Source organism: Haliotis rubra, unplaced genomic scaffold (assembly GCF_003918875.1).
Source record: "Haliotis rubra isolate DU_JTF1 unplaced genomic scaffold, ASM391887v1 Scf127, whole genome shotgun sequence".
NCBI classification, from domain to species: domain Eukaryota; kingdom Metazoa; phylum Mollusca; class Gastropoda; order Lepetellida; family Haliotidae; genus Haliotis; species Haliotis rubra.
In genome coordinates, this window is record NW_025765192.1 from 1,844,790 (window position 1) to 1,867,525 (window position 22,736).

At 40.3% G+C, this 22,736-nt stretch overlaps 2 protein-coding genes across 2 annotated transcripts; both read left to right on the forward strand.

The window, feature by feature from the left end:
- Window positions 1-380: 380 nt before the first annotated feature.
- LOC124266642 lies at window positions 381-7,458 on the forward strand. The gene is made up of 3 exons (XM_046701443.1): window positions 381-447; window positions 5,552-5,687; window positions 6,501-7,458. Exons 1-3 carry the CDS (start codon window positions 394-396, stop codon window positions 6,635-6,637), a joined length of 327 nt encoding a protein of 108 aa, XP_046557399.1. The 5' UTR covers window positions 381-393; the 3' UTR covers window positions 6,638-7,458.
- Window positions 7,459-10,414: 2,956 nt separating this feature from the next.
- Window positions 10,415-16,151, forward strand: LOC124266652 (angiopoietin-4-like). Its single transcript, XM_046701453.1, has 4 exons — window positions 10,415-11,524; window positions 11,852-12,079; window positions 13,137-13,267; window positions 15,440-16,151. Exons 1-4 carry the CDS (start codon window positions 11,395-11,397, stop codon window positions 15,722-15,724), a joined length of 774 nt encoding a protein of 257 aa, XP_046557409.1. The 5' UTR covers window positions 10,415-11,394; the 3' UTR covers window positions 15,725-16,151.
- The last annotated feature ends 6,585 nt before the right edge of the window (window positions 16,152-22,736 follow it).

The window sequence follows — 22,736 nt, forward strand, 5'->3', positions numbered from 1 at the left end:
TAATCTTCAATATCTACGACAAATGTATTTTATTGGCTGCTTATTGATGAAGGATTAATAGACGGACGGGCGGACGGATGCTCATAATATTGGTCACTGGATTTTCTCGTTCAGAATCGATTATTTACAAACCCCCTGTAATGGCGGAATATTGCTAAGTGAGTCGTTAAACAACAAATAAACAAATGCCAACGTTAAGCAAATAGGGAGATCCATTGTAGACATATGTCATCAAAATATAATCAGTATTATGTATTATTATGACTTTTATGTTTGAAATTCGTATCCTATTTTTACAACCGCGGAGAGAACGTTTAAATGTCAGTCACCCTAATTGCCGGATATAACATATGTACGCCCTCCTACAGGACATATGTTTTCCTGGGAACCGTAATGATGGCGAGGTTCTCTGCAGTGGCTGTGTTGCTGGTATCAACGCTATGTTCGGTAAGTAAAACATCGTTACACTTTAAGTCAAGGGGTTACACAGACAATGAGTCTTTGACAATATATGATACTTGACATAATGTGTAACATCTTCACTTCATGTAGGATAGATCAGTGAAGTCTCGGCAGAAGGTAAAAGAGTATGGTTTATGAAATGTGAGGGAGACTTACATACCAGTGTACCTGAACAATCAAGTTTTGCAACAGATGCTTAAGGGCCCGACTGTCCCACACGGAGACCTACATGTACCATATGTTAAATGCCCCTCTACTACATGTAGGCCGACTATGTGTTAAGTTTCCCCCATCGTGGTGGGCGAACTGGCTAAAGCGCGAGGCTAGTGATCCAGCGAGGTTGAGGTGACGGGATCGAGCCCACCTGTGACCGGGTGTAAAAAACCTTGGAGTCAACTTTGTGTGCAGACTCTTTCAGTGTTGTCACAACCCCTAGTGTACAGTACACAACCCTGTGCACTTAAAAGAACCCACGAATCCGTTGGTATATGACCAGATGGTGGCCACATGAATACGTGCAAACACCCAGTTGCGGGTACAGCAACGTGCAGTGAACTTGGACAAAGTACTGTGACTATGTGTCCCAGTCCACCCAGCTGTGAATGGGTACCTCGTAAGGATGGGAATGCCACAATAACTCGGTGCGCCTAGTGGCTGCAAGAGTTGTATGCTCCCCAGGGAGTTGAGATTGACAATACGATGTGCCGTTGAGATTGACATCCAGTGAACGAGGGAAAAACAAAGTGCCTTTGAGCAGCTGAGCTGAGCTGGATATCGGCGCTATACGTATGTATGTATGTATGTATGTATGTATGTATGTATGTATGTATGTATGTATGTATGTATGTATGTATGTATGTATGTATGTATGTATGTATGTATGTATGTATGTATGTCTGTATGTCTGTATGTCTGTATGTCTGTATGTATGTATGTATCGTCACACACAGAGACCTACCATATGTTAATTTCCCCCACTGTCAAACACACTGTCACACACGGAGATCTACCATGTGTTATGTTCTCCCCACTGTCCCACAAGGAGATCTACCATATTTTACGTTTCCCCACTGTCCCCCACTGTTCCACACGGAGTTCTACCTTTCGTTACGTTCACCCACTGTCATACAGGGGGATCTACCATATGTTACGTTCCCCCACTGTTACACACGGTGATCTACCATATGTTACGTTCCCCCACTGTTCCACACGGAGATCTACCATATGTTAAGTTCCCCCACTGTCATACACGGAGCTCTACCATATGTTAAGTTCCTCCACTGTTCCACACGGAGATCTACCATATGTTAAGTTCCTCCACTGTCACACACGGAGATCTACCATATGTTAAGTTCCCCCACTGTCACACACGGAGATCTACCATATGTTAAGTTCCTCCACTGTTCCACACGGAGATCTACCATGTCTAATGTTCCCCCCACTGTCCCACAAGGAGACATATGTTACGGTCTCCCACTGTCTCCCAATGTTCAACACAGAGATCTATCACGCGTTACGTTCCCCTACTGACTCCCACTGTTCCACACAGAGATCTACCATATGTTACACAGTTCCCCTACTGTCCCCACTGTTCACTGTTACGTTCCCGACACAGAGATCTACCATATGTTAAATTCCCCTACTGTCTCCCGTTCCCCACTGTTCCACACAGAGATCTACCACATGTTACGTTCCCCTGTCACTGTCTACACACAGAGATCTACCATATGTTAAGTTCCCCACTGTTTCACACGGATATCTATCATATGTTACGTTCCCCACTGTCTCTTCACCACTGTTACGTTCCCCACTGTCACACACCATATGTTAAGTTCCTCCAGATCTACTATATGTTACGTTCCCCACTGTTCCACGGAGATCACACCATATGTTACGTTCACCCACTGTTCCAGGAGATCTACCATATGTTAAGTTCCCCACTGTTTCACACGGAGATCTACCATATGTTACGTTCCCCACTGTCACACACGGATCTACCACCCATATGTTACCATGTCATCCCCACTGTTTTTCACCACGGAGATCTACCATATGTTACGTTCCCCACTGTTTCACACATATGATATCTACCATATGTTACGTTCCCCTCTTACTGTTCCACCCCACTGTTTCACACGTCCCTCACTGTTCCATAGATCTACCACATGTTACGTTCCCCACTGTTCCACCCACTCTACCATATGTTTTCCCCACTGTTTCACACGGATATCTACCATATGTTACGTTCCCCACTGTCTCCCCCACTGTTCAACACAGAGATCTACCACATGTTACGTTCTCTCTGTCAGAGATCTACCATATGTTAAGTTCCCCCACTGTTCCACACAGAGATCTACTATATGTTAAGTTCACCCACTGTTTCACACGGATATCTATCACTGTCACACGGATATCTACCATATGTTACACAATGGAGATCTGTTTCCATATGTTAAGTTCCCCACTGTTTCTCCATATGTTTCGTTCACTGTTTCACACACACCATATGAGATCTACCATCTGCCATATGTTAAGTTCGTTCCACACAGAGATCTACCATATGTTACGTTCCCCCACTGTCACACACGGAAATCTACCATATGTTAAGTTCCTCCACTGTTCAACACGGAGATCTACCATGTGTTACGTTCCCCAAACTGTTCCACACGGAGATCTACCATACGTTAAGTTCCCCACTGTCACACACGGAAATCTACCATATGTTAAGTTCTATTCCACACGGAGATCTACCATATGTTAAGTTCCCCCACTGTTCCACACGGAGATTTACCATATGTTAAGTTCCCCAACTATTCCACACAGAGATCTACCATATGTTAAGTTCCCCTACTGTTCCACACAGAGATCTACCATATGCTAAGTTCCCCCACTGTTCCACACGGAGATCTACCATATGTTAAGTTCCCTCACTGTTCCACACAGAGATCTACCATGTGTTAAGTTCCCCCACTGTCACACACCGAGATCTACCACATGTTAAGTTCCCCCACTGTCACACACAGAGATCTAACATATGTTAAGTTCTCCCACTGTCACACACGGAGATCTACCATATGTTAAGTTCCTCCACTGTTCCACACGGAGATCTACCATGTCTAATGTTCCCCCCACTGTCCCACAAGGAGACATATGTTACGGTCTCCCACTGTCTCCCAATGTTCAACACAGAGATCTATCACGCGTTACGTTCCCCTACTGACTCCCACTGTTCCACACAGAGATCTACCATATGTTAAGTTCCCCTACTGTCCCTCACTGTTCCACACAGAGATCTACCACATGTTAAATTCCCCTACTGTCTCCCACTGTTCCACACAGAGATCTACCACATGTTACGTTCCCGAACTGTCACACACAGAGATCTACCATATGTTAAGTTCCCCCACTGTTTCACACGGATATCTATCATATGTTACGTTCCCCCACTGTCTCCCACTGTTCAACACAGAGATCTACCACATGTTACGTTCCCGCTCTGTCACACACAGAGATCTACCATATGTTAAGTTCCCCCACTGTTCCACACAGAGATCTACTATATGTTAAGTTCACCCACTGTTTCACACGGATATCTATCATATGTTACGTTCAACCACTGTCACACGGATATCTACCATATGTTACGTTCCCCAATGTTTCACACGGATATCTACCAAATGTTAAGTTCCCCCACTGTTTCACACGGATATCTACCATATGTTACGTTCACCCACTGTTTCACACGGATATCTATCATATGTTTCGTTCACCCACTGTTTCACACGGAGATCTACCATATGTTACGTTCACCCACTGTCACACACGGAGATCTACCATATGTTAAGTTCCTCTACTGTTCCACAAGGAGATCTGCCATATGTTAAGTTCCCCCACTGTCTCCCACTGTTCCACACAGAGATCTACCATATGTTACGTTCCCCCACTGTCACACACGGAAATCTACCATATGTTAAGTTCCTCCACTGTTCAACACGGAGATCTACCATGTGTTACGTTCCCCAAACTGTTCCACACGGAGATCTACCATACGTTAAGTTCCCCCACTGTCACACACGGAAATCTACCATATGTTAAGCCCCCCACTATTCCACACGGAGATCTACCATATGTTAAGTTCCCCCACTGTTCCACACGGAGATTTACCATATGTTAAGTTCCCCAACTATTCCACACAGAGATCTACCATATGTTAAGTTCCCCTACTGTTCCACACAGAGATCTACCATATGCTAAGTTCCCCCACTGTTCCACACGGAGATCTACCATATGTTAAGTTCCCTCACTGTTCCACACAGAGATCTACCATGTGTTAAGTTCCCCCACTGTCACACACCGAGATCTACCACATGTTAAGTTCCCCCACTGTCACACACAGAGATCTAACATATGTTAAGTTCTCCCACTGTCACACACGGAGATCTACCATATGTTAAGTTCCCCCACTGCCTATGTGGTATTCTACATGGTGATAATGTTAGCGAGTGTGTGTATTGTGTTCTCCGCTTTTGGCAATGTTCAGACAATATGACGGCGGGATGAATCGAACCCGGAGATTTGGCGCGACAAGCGAACAATTTAACCACTAGACTATCTTCCCTTCTCTCCTAAGTCCTAGTTAGTAATCACTTTCCAATATGATAATTTACTCTGACACGATACCTCCACGTAAGCATGTCTTATCGGAGTAAACGAGATTTTAATGTGTAGGAAATAAAGTGTCTTGCCTGAATATATAAGGGCCGTTTTGTCAATGGATGTCATGCTGTGTCTCTTCAAGGCGGATTTTGAAAGGTCAATAGTTACTGGTTACTGTTGAAATATGTTTAGGAATGTGTTTATAGAATACAGAATACACATTTGGTTATTGTCTGAACACATGGAATGGGATATCGTCTGTACATTATGGTGATGTGTTTAAGTTATATATGCCTGGTAAAGAATAAAACACAAGAGGAGTTTTATCTCCTAAGATTATTTCGACAGAATCCTCTTTATGTGCTCATATTATTGGTCCGTTCTTGGAGTAACAATCACTTAAATTGTAAATCAAATTATGTTGTTTTCGCAGGTTGTTGCAACCAGCGACGCAAGACTGAAAACCTCGAGTATCTCCGCTGTGGAAGAGGGTGGCTTTGTCAAATACTCTATCCAGTATGAGAGTCCCTCTCAGGCGGAGGCTGTATGGAAATACGGAGATAAGATATGTAAGTGAGCCAAATGAATGCACGAATGAACGAACGAACGAATGTTTGGTTTTAAGTATACATGATTAACCCTCACATTCAAAATGTCAATAATGTCATTAAGTTATTTTCCTGCCATAGCCAATTTGCCATTTACGTTTGTGACTCCCGAACATTATGAGCTATGACGGTCTACCTCATTAACATGAGAGACAAGTTGATCCAGTTAACAGCGAACACTACATTGGAATGCATTAAGTACTCAGATTTCCAGAATATACTCATTCGTTTAAGGGGCACGGGGTCCCTTGTCACTTTAAGCACATTTTTTTGCTGTGCCAGAATCCTATGACCGTGGGTTCGAATCTAGGTTCGCCTCTTGGTGAATATCTGTCGGTTTTATGTGACACACCGTGATATGACTGGAAGACTGTTCAAGGCGGCCTTCAACTGAACTTTCCCACTGGATGAAGGAGATTTTCAACTACCCACCCCACCCCACCCCTTTATGTATGCAGATAATCCCCAAAACCATCGGAGACACCTCACTCATTCACTCACTCTAAATGTCTTTACAGAGTTTAACAATGTTAATTGATTGTCCTGAAAAATAAATTGGGGGCACAAGCCAGATAAAATATGCATGAAGCATTGGCAAGGAAGGAATTATTTTTTTAAAAACAAAAAATCGAGGCCAGCCCAGAATACTGAGTGAGTGAAGTAGTGCGTGAATATTACTTAACGCTGCATAAGCAATTTTGTATCAACTCGCTACAAACAGTATAGACAATGCAAGTCTTAACGTCAACTTACCGTCTTGGTTAAATATTCCAGATGATACGGCCAAGGACACGTTCCGTGAAGGTCAAGGACGGTCAGAGCTGGTAGTAAGGAACCCTGCCTATGGACTGATCGTAGCTCTGAAACTGAGGGGCTCCCTGACGGAGTATTACTATGTTTTGGGGAAATAAACGGAGAACTGGCCGTGTCTGATATATCCATTCGATTTTCACCCGATCCCATTTCCTACACCCCAGGTGAGCCATTCGATATATCCGTAGAGATCGAGATAGAGGACTCAGACTTCTACAGTGTACCAGACCTTGGTTGGTATTTTGTTGGAATCAACAGCTCATCTAAAGACGCCCCTGTCCAAGTAGTGACCCCGTATGACTCTGTGGGTCAAAGGATTGACAGGACATTCAACATTGACCCAGGTGTCAAAACCGTTGTGTCCTCCCGTCTCACTCTGTTGTCAGAAGAAGGACTGGTGTTTGTATACAGTACGTTTTATAGCAGGAGTTATCTGCCCACTCTTGGCTCGACACGTGTCGCCTACCTCAAACATAGAGATCACGTGGGACCGTTCCCTGAAAACTTTGTTGGTGCCTACTCGCTGTCAGACGTATTTGACGGGAAGAAAACATGTGACGAGCGATATACCTGCTCTATCGAATGCAACGGCCTGGGACCGGACATCGTGAATGTGGAACTACGGAAGGGTAGACAAGGGCCATCGTTGGACCCTATTGTGTCCACCAGTAGCGAGTACGTACAATGGAAAGAGTTCCAGATATTTCCGGTAACTCCGGCTGATCAAGGAATTTACTTCTGTATCGCTACCGGCCGGAACGGTCAGACGGCAGAGAAGCAAATCAATGTGGAAGTTCAATGAAAATAAGGACCACCATTTGTCTCATTGCTAGTGGTCACCACTTATTGCTGATGGTCTTGTTATCAGATTCCGATGAAATCATGAAACCTTTGAAATAAACTTCACTAGATCACGTCATTTCGTATAATAGTTTGCTCAGACACACAGAGATGAGTGAGTGAGTGAGTGAGTGAGTGAGTGAGTGAGTTAATATTTAGCGTCACATCGGCAATATTTCAGCCATAACGTGACGCACACAGAGTTGAAATGTATAATTGAGTTTGTGGATGCAATGGCACGGTTGACTCAGTCATATAACACGCCGTGATTGTCCAAACAGAATTGTGTCCTTTAACTCGGACAGTATTCTCTAATTTCGGTTAGAATCTCATATTCAACTCATGAGGATTCTTGGTTTATCAACCACCTGTCTGAGCGATGGTTTCGCCAATGTCGGCAACGTCTAAGACCACTAAGATTGAGTGAGTGACTGAGAGAATGAGTGACTGAATCAGTTTTTAGTCTTGGCTGATGGAATAAGCCAGAAGGGTGTAACTTCGTTAGTTACAGCATTTCAGTGAACCACTTGTGCCATCTGTTATGTTCAGTGGCTGCAACCGATTGGTAAAATAAGTTAAATGTAACAGGAAGTGTAATTAGAGATACCGTACATAATGGCCTTGATCGTTCGAGCAGCTTCGGGATTTGACAGTTCTTATAAGGCTGTCTAAACGCACATAAAAGAAAACGATATACATGTATTAGGCCTGTTACATCTGGACATGTAGCACTGTATTAATTTCTACTTTAATTGATTGAAAAAAATATTATTTGATTGACTATATCCTGAAGGCTTTAGTAGGTTTGTCCATGCCATTGCATACATTGCAGCACAATAATGACCATAAATGAAACCGAGAAATAACGAAAGACATCACTCGGCATGGTCTGCTGTGGTTTTCCGATACCCGATTACGTGTCGTGTATATCCATTGTCATTTATTTAAGAAATTATGAAACCGCCAATAATGGCCAGTGTTGTGTACGTTACAGAACCTCTTTTTTAACTCAGGAAGATAATCGAATAGAATCGAAAGTATTTAATGCCTGTAAACCATCATATTCAAAGAGCTTCAAGCCCAACCCACCTCTGTGAAACCCCAAAAATCTTCCTGGGGATCCGGTACAGAATAGGCCTCTGCATGTTGTTGGCTGTCATTGACTGTCAACTAAATCGGGTTCTGCTGTCGCCTTCTGTGACATAGCTGACTATGGGTCGTGGTAATTCTGTGACTATGGTTTGTCTGGTCCAGATTCGACTATTTACTGACTGCCGTGGTATATCTGGAGGTTTGCTGATTATGTAAATATTTTTAGGATTTTTCGGTTTTACCTCAAAAGATGAATTAGTACACACATTAAGGGGCATTTTTAAGAAAATCCAGAAATCTCTAAAAATATGTTTTAAAGTATAACTTTATGCAAACATAGATACATATTTTACTGCGATGACCTTTTGTTCACCCAAGGATATACCATGTTGTTACAGCATCCAAATTGTTCGCTGGTAACCGGATGGACATCAGCGTGCCATTTCCCTGAGTCAGACTGTTAGATTACACTTGTTGTTGGGAGTGTTGCAGGTCAAATGCGTGAATGACAAACTTGATGTGGTAGACAAATAACTTTGAACTTTATTGACTGGAGCTGAGTAAATAATTGCGATGGTTAAAACCAGGTGATAAATAAATCCACAAGGATGTTTATTTTTAGAATGGAGTGGGCGAGGAAGGTCTTACAGCTGTTGCAGTAACATTCCATTCATGACCCTGGATACCATCGAACTTCTTGTACAAACTCTTATCATCAACCGACTCTCTTCTTGTCAACCTCCCACCAAAGATTCTATCACGTCTGCAAAGACTACAGAATTCTGCAGCAGTATCGATTACACGCACGCGACGCACTGACCACCTCACTCCAGTTCTGAGATTTCTCCATTGGTTGCCAGTTCAACAGCGAATCTTGCACCTTAAAGCCACCTATGTGAATCCACTTTTAAGCGCCAAATCAAAACCCTTCTGTTCAGAACTGCTTACAATTTTTGACATTTTCCCGCTCACACTCTAATGACTCCTACATATGCCCCAGCGAGCAACTGGACAGATGGATAAAGGCGCTATAAAAATGAATTTTATATATATATATTTACATATATATGTAATATAGTGTTTAGGGTGTATAGGCTGTGAATAGATTAACGTAGAGTACACCTTGATCTCACAATTCCTTCGCTGTACGTTTATTGAACAGTCATATATTTAATTGATGATCGCTTAACATATATACTTTTACGATATATACACTTGAACCCTTCACACAGATAGCTACGTTCTCCGATTGCCGCCATTTTGCCAAGCTCAACATGGAATTATCAAACTATGAATACACCTTTGTCATTAACTTCGTAAGTCTCAAGGATACTAAATGATAACGCGCACAAGCGGATGTATGTAATAAATATATACTACCCTTCAAAAGTTTAGACTCACTAGTGTAAATGTAGCCACTTACTTCAGTCAATTGTTCTAAACTAGATTTTGCAAAATACCCCACACTGTTTAAAGGTATTGTTTACACATGAACTGATGGATTGTAAAACAAATTCGTAACGTTGAAAAGATTATTGTCATGAGTTCAACAAATGATGAAACTTGGTGAAAATTGGCGAATTCTTAACAAAACTTTACACCAAAACGCAGCTGTTCACATGCACAATATTTGCACATGCTTTTCAGCAATTTGATGCATGATCCTCGTGCAATACATATGCATAAGGTTTGCAGTTGGTTCCCCCCAAGGTAGTGCAGAAATTCATATTCGATGTAACCACATATATATACATAACATATAGTGAGTGCTTTAAGTGAGTCTAAACTTTTGATTGGTAGTATAGTATGCGGGTATAAAGTGGTTTGTAGCATATTTATTACCCAAACACATTGTTCACACATGGTGAACAGGGAGGACGTATGGATGATGTCTTAGCTATTTGGAAAAATGTGTAAATTGGTTGGGTCGTGTCACTCTAATGGAAAATTCCGAATATGTACACGTTAAACACAAGCTGTTTCCATTAAAGGAATTATTGGAAAAATGTGAGGTCTTAGATGTAAAACAATCAACTTATTTTCGACATTGGATTTCGCTAGATGTCAAACCACTCTTGATCCAACATGTTCATTGATCTGTACCACACAACCTGATCATGTTTCCTAGGTTCGAATATGGTAATCAATTCCAATATTGATTTTTAAAACACGAAAAAGAGATGCATCTTGCGTTTCTGTACATATTGATACCAGCCAATGAGTTAGTTAACAGCTATGACAACCAATGACAAGGCAACTATTCACACTCGGGCCGCGTCCTTCAGGCAGACGCCATGTTGTTTGTTAGTTTATAGGAACGTGTATCACTTCCAGTCGAATGACTCCCACTTGTGACTTGCTAGTTTCCAGTAAGTTATTTGGATTCTCATCTGTTAGCGTGTTGCGCAAAGTACAATAACCATGGTACCGTCTATGTAGATCATTCAGCATGACTGGAATATTATACAGTTGTATTGTTTTGTTATTTGGAATTATGCCGGACTGTCGTGGACACATGGAAATTCACCAGTATTGAATCTTGTTATGACCCAACACAAACACCGGAAACATACCACACCATCACCGGCATCAGCGTTCCACAATGTGGAATCATGTGCGCATGGGATGAGAGATGTAGGTCCATCAGCATTAAACGTGACGGAAACACTGTCACATGTTATCACAATAGTGGAAGGAGACTGATGAGTACAGGATGCGACAACCAGTACAGACATTTCAATGTGAGTACCTCAATATTCATTCGAATACGCGTGGCAAGATTGGTTTGGGGATTAAAAACATGGAATGGCACATTATTTGATCAAATTTGTGAATTGATCAAAACTAAGTAACCAGCATTTCACAACTGGAAGAGTCCTTGAAAGTTGTTGATAAATATAACATAGTTACAGTTTGTTTGTAAATGAGATTATACTTTATGCCCCAGGGCTACCATTCAAGTTGTCATTACCACGGGTTCTTTCTGAATGACACCTCTGGCTGCAGATGCTATGGTGGTTATATTGGTGCTTGGTGTGAACGGCTGATGGAAGGTATTTATTAATGTTTACAGTAAACAATTAAAAAATCGTATTTGTTTTAACTGATAATATTTTAAAGTCTCACAAGGGTAAGAGTAAATGTTATTATTTGCCATTAATAACCATCAAGCTATCGTTAATGAGTGGAGGATAGGGGTGAAAAAATTGACCAAGTGTAAGATGATCAGTCTGGAGACTAAACGCTATTAATAGTGCAGATAATGGCGCATCGTTTTGGCATTTAGTCTGTTGGTAGTGTCGGTTTGACTGAATGCAGATGTATGGTATGTTAGAGACTGTTAATATTCTACAGTATTTCTTCCTTTTATTTCAACACAGATTGCACCGAGGGTGCCTCAACCGATCATTACAGAGTCTTCACAGAGTCTGATGTGTTTAAAATCCATCCCAAAAATTCTCCTCTGGCCTTTAAGGTTGTTTGTGAAATGCACAAATGGCCGCCTGGGTGGACATTTTTCTATAAGCGACGTTGGGACAGTCCCTACGTGAATTTTACACGCCAATGGGAAGACTACAAACATGGATTTGGAGACTTCAAAATCGAAGGTAAATACAGTATTACTAGTTAGTCTGTAATGTGCAAATAACTGGCTTATACATATGGTAGTCTTTGTATGAGGACCCGCGAAGAATCTGGGATAGAAGTGATCTTCAGTAACCCATGCTTGCCATAAGTGGCGACTAACGGGATCGGATAGTCAGGCTCACTGACTTGGTTGTGTTATCGTATCCCAATTGCTTAGATCGTTGCGCATGCATCACAGGATTGTCTGGTCCAGACTCGATTATTTACAGACCGCCGCCATATAGCTGTGATATTGTTGAGTGCGGCGTGAAACTGAACTCACTCTCTCACTTTGTATGAGGTCACGCGGTATCTGTGGAGTAAGGAATCACTAATTTGAGCGCTAAAATTATCTTAAATGTCAAAAGTATCACTTTAATGATTCTAATTTAAACTATCCAATACTTCGGAGCGTTCTGTGTATTTCTTAAAATATACATACCAAATAGAATTCAACTTGTATTTAGATAAATTTGAGTTTGAATGAAATAAAAGATATTTCTCCAGACGACATCATAGCATTCCTACAGCTTGAACTGGAAAGGTCGAATTCAGCCCTGAATTCGATTTAGAAAAATATTGTAACCATACATTATTCAGAATGATATTAAATAAAACAAGAAATCTCGGACTCGTGTCCTGTTATATAGAAATATATGACTATTTCTTGAATAAAGTGAGTGAGTGAGTTCAGTTTTACGCCGCACTCAGCAATATTCCAGCTATATGGCGGCGGTCTGTAAATAATCGAGATTGTGCCAGACAATCCAGTGATCAACAGCATGAGCATCGGTCTGCGCAATTGGGAACCGATGACATGTGTCAACCAAGTCAGCGAGCCTGACCACCCGATCCGGTTAGTTGCCTTTTACGTCAAGCATGGGTTACTGAAGGCCAATATTCTAACCCGGACCTTCACGGGTCTGTTGAATAAAGTAACATTGAGTGATAGGCACGTTTATTTCAATTCACTCATGGTTTTGCAGTTATGATCAATTATGATGTCATGGTGATATTCGCCATAATGTAATGTTTCAGGCAATTTTTGGTCTGGATTGGATATGATATATCACGTGACAAACAATCGTCCACACAGATTGAGGGCATACATTACATTTCAAGAAGATGGAGTCACGATCGGGAGGAAGTATTTCTACAACGATTTCCAGGTACTCAAAGAAGGGTTCTTAAGAAACACGATTGGAAATTTGATAGTTTTGTTTGTTTAATATACTTTCATATGGAAATGCGTAACTAATACACCAGGTAGATCGCAATTAAATAAAGACAAAGTTTAAATTCATAGCCCTCATATGGTCAAGCATAATCCTTCACCTGAAAATCAAATGTTCTTTACGACTTTTGACCCAAAATGTTCCATGTGCACAACTGTATAAACAGCTTTCTAAACATTAAATGTTTCATCTTCGTGGCATTTTTAAAGTGCCAGTCAGCAATTACAACTGGCATACCATCCATTTACTGTTTCATACATAAAGGTCTAACTGTTCTATGACACAAGGTCACAAGCTTACCCGATGTTTGTGGAGCATGAACATATAAACTCTGATAAACATTCATTCAACCAAAGAACATACAGCTCATTCATGTTACCGTTCTCCCAATGCTGATGGCTGATAATTTCCAATCGCACTAAACCAAGCCGTGTAAGTCTTATATGGCTAGAAACTGGCAAATTAATGTCACAATTGTTTCCAGATGAAACATTAAGTTGGAATATATTCAATTATCAGTTTGAGTCAAATGTTCCTCAATATCTAGACATAATATATTTGAAGTTCAATGCTGGCATTCACTATAATGTATCTGCGGATGCATTGTCCAATCATTGAAGACATAACCAGCTACCTCCAGATAAATTTTGAGAATGTAGATCTTGTGACCAAATTAGATCTAAAGGTTTTCCCTGACATGTAAAATTACCTTTAACATAGTGTGATGAATATTTTGGCATAATATAGTTCAGCAGTGTGTTTGTTATTTTCTGCCAGTCGAAGTTCAAACGGGGTTATGGATTGTTTCTAGCAAATCCTTCATTTGTGGGTAATGAGTGTAGCTTTGTGAACAACTGTAATGGCCGAAAGGCCGAACAGATTTGATTTCAACTGTAAACACATTCGAACCCTGGTACGTCACAGTAATGACCATGAATAGAAACATCAACTTAATTAGCACAACCATACGATATCAACTGCTAAAACTATATCGTATATTCCCGACTACATCATGGGCTGGTGTGTATGACTCAGTATCAGTTAGTGATGATACAAGTTGATCGTCAAACGGTGGGAGCATCGTTCCACATCGATGGAAAAGCGGACATGAAAAACATTAACGTTCGTTTGAAAACAAAATCCATATGGTGTAAATGAAAGTAAAGAAATGCATCAGACATCATTTCATCCACGTCCGGTCTGAAAATGTCTGTCACGGGTCTACCACATAACATTTTGAAAGATTCAGTAAGGCCTTTAATGTTGTAATCTTGATGAACGAGAGTTTTATGACGGACAGTCATTTGAATTGGGTGAAGATAGTATATTTACTTGACAATGCTGACAAATCGAGGGTAAATTTGAGGGCTTCGATCCTGTGATCCTGTGTATCACAACTTTGTACGGTGTACTTCTGGTCAAACGGTTCCTTAAGAATACATTTGACAATGAGAGAAAACATATTCTATTGCTTGTTGTTAGATGTGGCGACATTCCGTTCTTTTTTACTTTGCAGGTGTTTGAAGTTCTTTGTACTTCTGTGTGTTTTTATCCCGTATTTAGTTAATTACAGAGCGCAATCGTGTAGCTAGAACATTTTATTCCATATGACTAACTTAGTGCACATGCAACATCATATTTTCTACATCAGTAATACACTAAGGTCGTGATTGGCTCTTCATTTGTTGGCGATCTATAGCCTATTTTTATATTATGTATTGTCCAAATTGTGCTATTAGTTTTAAACTTCACATGCTAGTTTTAAATTCGAACTGTGATAGTCTAGTTGTTTTACTGTCCTTTGACGACAGATTTTATGATATATACATATTCTCCATCGTTGTCAAATTTGTTCTCGTCACGATATGGCTGAAATATTGCCGATGTGACGTTAAATATTAACTCACTCACTCACTTGCTCCTGAATCATTTCAGCATTTCCAACACAAGGCAAAACTCGTCGTCATATAATTCATAACCAAAGGGTCGTAATTTTCCCTAGCTTAATTATTGGCTTACTGCTTCGTATATCGTTTGCTGATCGTGTTGATGTGCACTTTCACAGATTCCCTGAAAGTGAGTTCATCTTCGTATATTTTATTTCAGGTGAACAGTGAAACATACGGTTATAACTTCTCGTTTTCGTCTGCTGCATCCCCGGTGGCAACAATGATCCAGCTGTTGATGGCCTCTCACCACTTCTGGGAGTTCGATTTTCGACTTACGATGTCGACAACGACAACGACAGCGGTGACAACTGTGCAAGTATCCACCAGTCTGGGTTTTGGTTCACCACATGTGACGGCTACAATCCCACAGGGCAGCCACAACCTCCATCAGTTCAATACAAGACGTCGGACCCCACTCAACTGTCCTGGCCTCACACAATGAACTACAGTGCAATAAGCATAAGTATGTTTCTGACTGCCGAATAGGACTGAAGATTGATGGAATAAACACGAAAAGCACGCCTGAGATATCCAATAACAGTTCGATCCTATGATTTCGGATCAGAAAGATTCCCCTTATAGATCTGGACGGATATCTTCATCACGAAGCAACCAACAAAGACACAGATTCGATTCCACTGGGATACTGTTAAATTTGATCATATTAAGGTCTACCAATGTCACGAAAATTCCCCACAAGACTTTCACCTTTCTCATCATTTTGAGCAGTATTCCAGTAGCTCTGACCTTTGTTGATGACAACTTAATTTCTAGGCTCCATCGAATATGCTATTTGTGCGGAAATTTCAAAGAAAATTTACGACTCAGGAGATAGATCAGGATTACAATATTCGTGGTTTAATAATAATAAGGGCATTTGTAATGCGCTGAATTTGTTGGTAATCTGATTATTATTATCCCGGATGAAGTCCGCACCACGGAGGGGAACGCTCCGATCCCCGTGCTACCAAGTGCTCCAAGTGCTGATTATTATTATCCCGGATAACCCAAGCTGTCTGTGAGGCGGAAGGTTAATAGTCACATGAATTATCCCACCGAGTACCTTTTTTGCTGGGTGAACAGATGCAAGTTTGAACAAACTCACTTGCCTAAGGTGAGATCACATGTGCTTCATTGTGGGGCAGAACTGAAGTCCTAGAAACTCTCAAGAGTCAAACACGACCACCCATCCAAGGACTCTCCGCGCCCAACGTTGCTTAGCTTCAACTGATTTGTGATCCGAGCCCTACGCACAGAACCACACAGCACCATAACTCTGAAAACGCTTTGTGGTAGACATGTGGATGATATTTCAAATTTGACATAAACATGTGTGAAGCTGATATCTGATAACTTTGGCTTTTACCGTATTATTTTCTCATGTTTATTCGGGTAAACAATCAATAATTCGTTCCATGTCCTTGTGGCATTTGATACCAGTTGGACAGAATACGTTCACTTTTTCGCGAATATCTGGTTTTATTAGTATTTGATTATAACTCATCGTCACTGATAGTGAACACATACTGACGATATAGTCAATTTCGTGAAATCGATTCTTGTTCTTTGCAAAGAGTCTTTTGACTATGGAAAATGTTTGTCCCTTTATGTACAACCATTGTATTACTTGTATTATCTTTCTAAATGTTCAATCGCAGTTTTATAGATCGATGACCATGATCACCGGATTGTTTGACCCAAACATGCAGCTGAAATATTGCTGAATACAGCGTCAAACATTAACAATCAAACTCTACATGTTCAAGGTCTCACTGTCTCATGGGTAGCCTTGTAGTAAAGCGTTCTTTCGTCACCCCGAAGACTCGGGTTCGATTCCCCACATGTGCACAATGTGTGAAGCACATTTCCGGTGTCTCCTCGTCGTGATATTGCTGGAATATTTCTAAAAGCGGCGTAAAACGGAAACTCACTCACTCGCTCACTTTATGATCATACATGTATATTGAATATCCATCTCGCAACCTCACACCCTTTTAAATCTTCTGAACAAAAACATCCTCAAACACTTTAGGCAATAATCTCCAATACGTGCAAAAGTGATATCGACTGATTTTAAGTAATCTTTGTTGTCGTTGATGCTATTGATCTGAATGGGCCGTAAAAGGTTTGAGGGAGTAATACCAAATATTCGGCAAAATACTAACATAAATATTTTAAAAAATATTGATTGCTTTCTGAAACATCTTCACAAAGACACAAACTGCTGCAATCCTATTTGAACGATTGCACATAGATCCGTTCTGGTTTGTTTGCTAAATGTTTGATTTCCATGCAAGAAACTGGACAGTCAATAACGAGGACACTTATTGGATAAGATATCCAGTGAACAAGAATGTGTTATCGATAAAGTCGTAGCTACGTTTTTCAACCTTCAAGAGGCTCAATTTAAAAAAAGCACTCAGTTTGCACAATGTCAAAGCATTGCTATAAAACGGGCCTGAATTTTATCTGACTCAGGTTTGTTCAGAATATCTGTGACATGTAATATTTTCAGTGTAATTCCGATTTTCCGCATCAACACGTATGACATGAAATTTCCAATCTTAAAGCAACTGATACATATTTGTTTTCCGTGTTTGTGTGTCTCAGCAGTTCTTGGTGACCTTCAGAACAAGATCGTTGTCATGTATGTTCCTCAAGGCAAACAGTACATTAGGGATGTTTTGATCATTTTCTCTGTACTTCTTAATGTATGTACTTCTGACTGTTTTGATTAAGTCTGTAGTATTTACCTTGCTGTTTATGAAGAACTATTCATTTTCTCACAGTCCTTCACTCACTCATACCTAATGTACATTAACCACTCATAAAATGTTCTGTTTCTTTGTAACTGCTTAAAGTGAATAGACATCTGTCGATTGGTCTCTGTGTGTTTGTGTGAATATGTATGTGGATTACCACTGATTGCCCTATTTTATTTCAATGTGAATAGACGTTATTAATAAAGTGCGTTCCTTCATTATTCCCTGTATTGATATTATAAGATACTGTTACACAAAGAATCTAAATTCTTGACACGTTTTATGGGCCCATCCATCCATCTCCTCATTCATCCATTCATCCATTCATCCATCAATCCATCAATCCATCCATCATCCATCCGTGTGTGTGTGTTCATGGATTATCCTGGAGTATGTGGCACGAACACGAAGGCAATAAAAGGGAAACTTAACAAATATACAAGTTCTTTTTCTCCGCTTGTGATACCTCATTTTCTGCCAAAGAATGTATCATGCGGTTGAAGCAAACAAAGTAATTGGCATGGGAGACGCATGGGAGCGCATATCCCCAAAACATCATGTTGACTGTTTTATTGATATTTCTACACTGTGTAGATATTTGTCACTGATCAGACTTTTTACCCGATTGATGGCATTGCGGTAACACACGACTGACTAAGTATGGTTTAACGCCTCTTTTAGCAATATTCCAGCAATATCACGGCGGGAAACACCAGAAATGGGCTTCACACATTGTACCCCTGTGGAGAATCGAACCCGGGCCTTCGGCGTGACGAGCCAACGCTTTAACCACTAGGCTACCCCACCGCCCGGTAACATACGAACCTAAGCAGAAACTAAAGCAGCTGTTATAAAGACCCACTGTCTCCCTCATTCTAATAAAATCCTCTGCCAAAGAGCACATAAGACAGTCAGTGCAAACAATGTAGTGAGTGAGTGAGTTTGGTTTTACGCCGCTTTCAGCATTATTCCAGCAATATCACGGCGGGGACACCACAAATGGGCTTCACACAGTGTACCCATGTGGGGAATCGAACCCGGGTCTTCGGCATGACGAGCGAACGCTTTAATCACTAGGCTACCCCACAGCCCCCAACAAACATTGGATGTAAACAAACTGGAAACTTTTGGTCACGCCGTTTCAAGATGCCAAATATCTTCTTCTAAATCTTCTTCATGCATACACATACATACATACATACATACATACATACATACATACATACATACATACATACATACATACATACATACATACATACATACATACATACATACATACATACATACATACATACATACATACATACATACATACATACATACATACATACATACATACATACATACATACATACATACATACATACATACATACATACATACATACATACATACATACATACATACATTCATTGACAGCGTCACAAGTGTGCTTCTAAACTGAAGTATGTCACATCCACTAGATTGTTAATAGTCCAGTATATTTTCACTTCTGTTTTTATGACATGCGAAGCAACGGTGAGAAACATTTAGATATATTTATATGTACATTTTAAGGAGGCTGCGAGGTTTGAATCACCGGGCGTTTATTATGACTATTATGATTGGGGCGTGTTGTTAGCCTATGAGATGATTCCTCTCCTTTGGATATGTACATAGTTTGTGTTTTTGTTGAACACAAAATATAATCGAATAAATCAGAGGTTGTTGTTTCCGGATGCGTTATATTCAGCAAATCAGAACCACAGGTACGATAGCTATTATAACATATGCTAACAATCTTGCACCAATCCTTTCAGTTTATTAAGTCACCCATTGCCCTTCAGCTTTATTCTTCACCCACATGCTCCAACTGGCAAGTTCCGAGGAAAAGGACACAACCTGCACCTGCTATCCGGAATTAGCAGTTTTTCCAACTCATCCACACTTGGGGTCCCGAATCACCATCTGCAACGACGCTGCTCCTGCTCGCTGTATTGCCACATGCATCCCTTTTTTGATCACTAATCAGTTATATTTGCTGAAGGGTTTCATTTGTAGAATATTTCCATGTTTGCAACAATGAACGGAACATTGTGAACATTATATCTTTTTCTTAAAACTTGTTACGGTTAAACAATTGCCGTGACAAAAGTTTAAGAGTCCCTTTTGAACCAGCAAAATATAACACAGACAAGTCTAAAATATTCAATAATATATTGAACAAACAATGAGCAAGCTACAATGAATGACAATACAGATATCTAGTACAATGCAATTGAGTCACAAAAGTAATGGGTCACAAATATAAAATATTAACTCACCAGAGTCTTGACATTTACAGAGAGAGCAGATATACTGAATGAAGGTTGTTTACAATGACATATGTTGAATATAGACGAGCACAGTCAGTCTTGACATGTAGGTTAACGATGGCAGACAAATGTATATAAATCCAGTGATATGATAAGTCCCGTCGCACAACGCAAAAAAACAGCCTTTACATAGCTCTTACACAGTTCTTGAACAGTCTAGCAAAGGTAGGCAGCATCATTATCCACTCAGAACATTCGGCTGTTTTTCTCGAACATAAGACCGGGATTCAAAACAAAAATAAGGGAGGCAACTCTGGAGCGCTATCAAAAAGGTGTACCGCTAACAAAATACTATTGCCATTAAACATACATGATGCAAGATGTGAGCCGCAACCCACTCTCAAAACTTTAAACATTGTGACCCATAATAACTATCACTTAATGAATGTTCTTACAAATTACAAAAAAAAACACTCTCGTAACACTCTCCCCCTTAAGGAAAAGAAAGTTTCACAGACATTTTCTGTTACAATCATAGCAAGATAACTAACGTAATAAGATGACATGTAATAATATGAATAACATGAGAAACATCTTGCAGAATTACTTTGCTTTTTATGTGTCTAATCACAAGATTGAACCCTTGCAAGGTCAAACTCCACCTCATAAGACTTTGATTATTGTTCTTCATTTTATGAAGAAAAGTCAAGGGATTGTGATAATTAAACACTTCAATTGGAAAAGTAGTGGCACCTAGGTACACTTCAAAATGCCACAAAGCTAGCAAAACACCTAATGTCTCTTTCTCAATGGTAGAATAATTTCATTGATGCAAACTTCTTGGAAAAATAACAAACTGGGTGATCACTTCCTGAATCATCCTCTTGAATCAGGACAGCTACTGCACCTACATCACTTGCATCAATTTGTGACTTAAATGCTTTCAAATAATTTTGTGCCTGCAATACTTGAGAATTCATGAGTATGGCTTTGTCTTTTTCAAATGCAGTCTGACAACTGCTAACCCACTGGAATTTTACCTTTTTCACCAAAAGGTTGGTAATATGGGATACAACATTTTTGAGACATTTTGACAAAACTTTTTTATAATAGCCTGCCATACCCAAGAATCTCATGAGTTCTCTCTTAGACTGAGGTACTGGAAAATGTACTATTGCTGCAACCTTAGCATGAACTGGCTGTACTTGGCTGTGCCCTACCACATGCCCTAAAAATTCAACTTGTGCCTTCCCAAATTCACACTTTGCAAGATTCACAGTCAATTTTGCTTCAGACAGTCTTTCAAAGAAAACACGAGTTCTCTTCAGATGGTCTTCCCACTCCATGTCGTAATTGATGACATCATCTATGTAAGCTTCGACACTATCAAGACCAGATGTAACATTGTCTCTGGAACGTCGCTGGTGCGTTCTTCAGACCAAACGGCATCACTTTGTATTGAAACAGTCCATCTGGTGTAAGGCATGCTGATATTTTCTTTGCACGGTCTATGAGTGGAATCTGCCGGAAACCCTTCAATAAGTCAAACTTACTTATATATCTCAAGCTTGACCAATGCGATCTCAATATAATCTAGTCCACTGCTTGCAATTGTCCACTCTTGGAATTGGATAAGAATCAGTTCGTGAGAGAGCATTGACAGCTTTCATGTCAGCACAGCAGCGCCAACCACCTCAACCACTCTTCGGCACAAAAACACATGGTGAACTCCATGGACTGTCACTGGGTTCAATAATGTCATTGTCCAGCATGTATTTCACTTCTTTCCGCAGAATTTCATGTTTCACAGGATTCATACGATATGGATGTTGTTTTACAGGCACAGCATCGCCTACATCTATATCATGGCTAACAACATTTGTTCGGCCAGGCACATCAGGAAATAAGTGAGAGAACTCATGAATCAAATCTGACATTTGAACTTTCTGCTCAGGGAATAAATGTGATATTTTCTCATCAAGGTGAGCTAACACATCAGAATTTCTTAACTTTCGTGAAACATTATCACTAAGGTCATCAAATTTCACATTGCTAACAGCATCATCAATATTGTCAACATGTTCACCATTGTCTTTAGTACAATCAGTAACTGGGGAGAGTGTGGCAATACAACTGACCTGTTTTGTTTCTAACCTGTCATGGTATTTCTAAATCATGTTTACATGACACAACCTCTTTTGCTTACGGCGGCCAGCCGTCAGGACGACATAGTCTGTGTCGCTAACCTTTTAGTCAACAACATATGGACTTTGATATTAAGCTCTCAGTGGTTGACCAGGAATGGGAAGTAAGACTAATACTTTCTCACCACAAATGAAATTTCTCTTTTTTGCCTTTCTGTCATAATACAACTCAACATCCTCACCCTGAGCAC

Bases quoted from the DNA above. Each gene is read 5' to 3' on its own strand.
- LOC124266642 (XM_046701443.1), top strand. From the start codon at position 394: ATGATGGCGAGGTTCTCTGCAGTGGCTGTGTTGCTGGTATCAACGCTA. The intron at 448-5,551 runs GTAAGTAAAACA...TTGTTTTCGCAG, and splicing joins TGGTATCAACGCTATGTTCG to GTTGTTGCAACCAGCGACGC. The intron at 5,688-6,500 runs GTAAGTGAGCCA...TAAATATTCCAG, and splicing joins GAAATACGGAGATAAGATAT to ATGATACGGCCAAGGACACG.
- LOC124266652 (XM_046701453.1), top strand. From the start codon at position 11,395: ATGAGATTATACTTTATGCCCCAGGGCTACCATTCAAGTTGTCATTAC. The intron at 11,525-11,851 runs GTATTTATTAAT...ATTTCAACACAG, and splicing joins GTGTGAACGGCTGATGGAAG to ATTGCACCGAGGGTGCCTCA. The intron at 13,268-15,439 runs GTACTCAAAGAA...ATTTTATTTCAG, and splicing joins ATTTCTACAACGATTTCCAG to GTGAACAGTGAAACATACGG.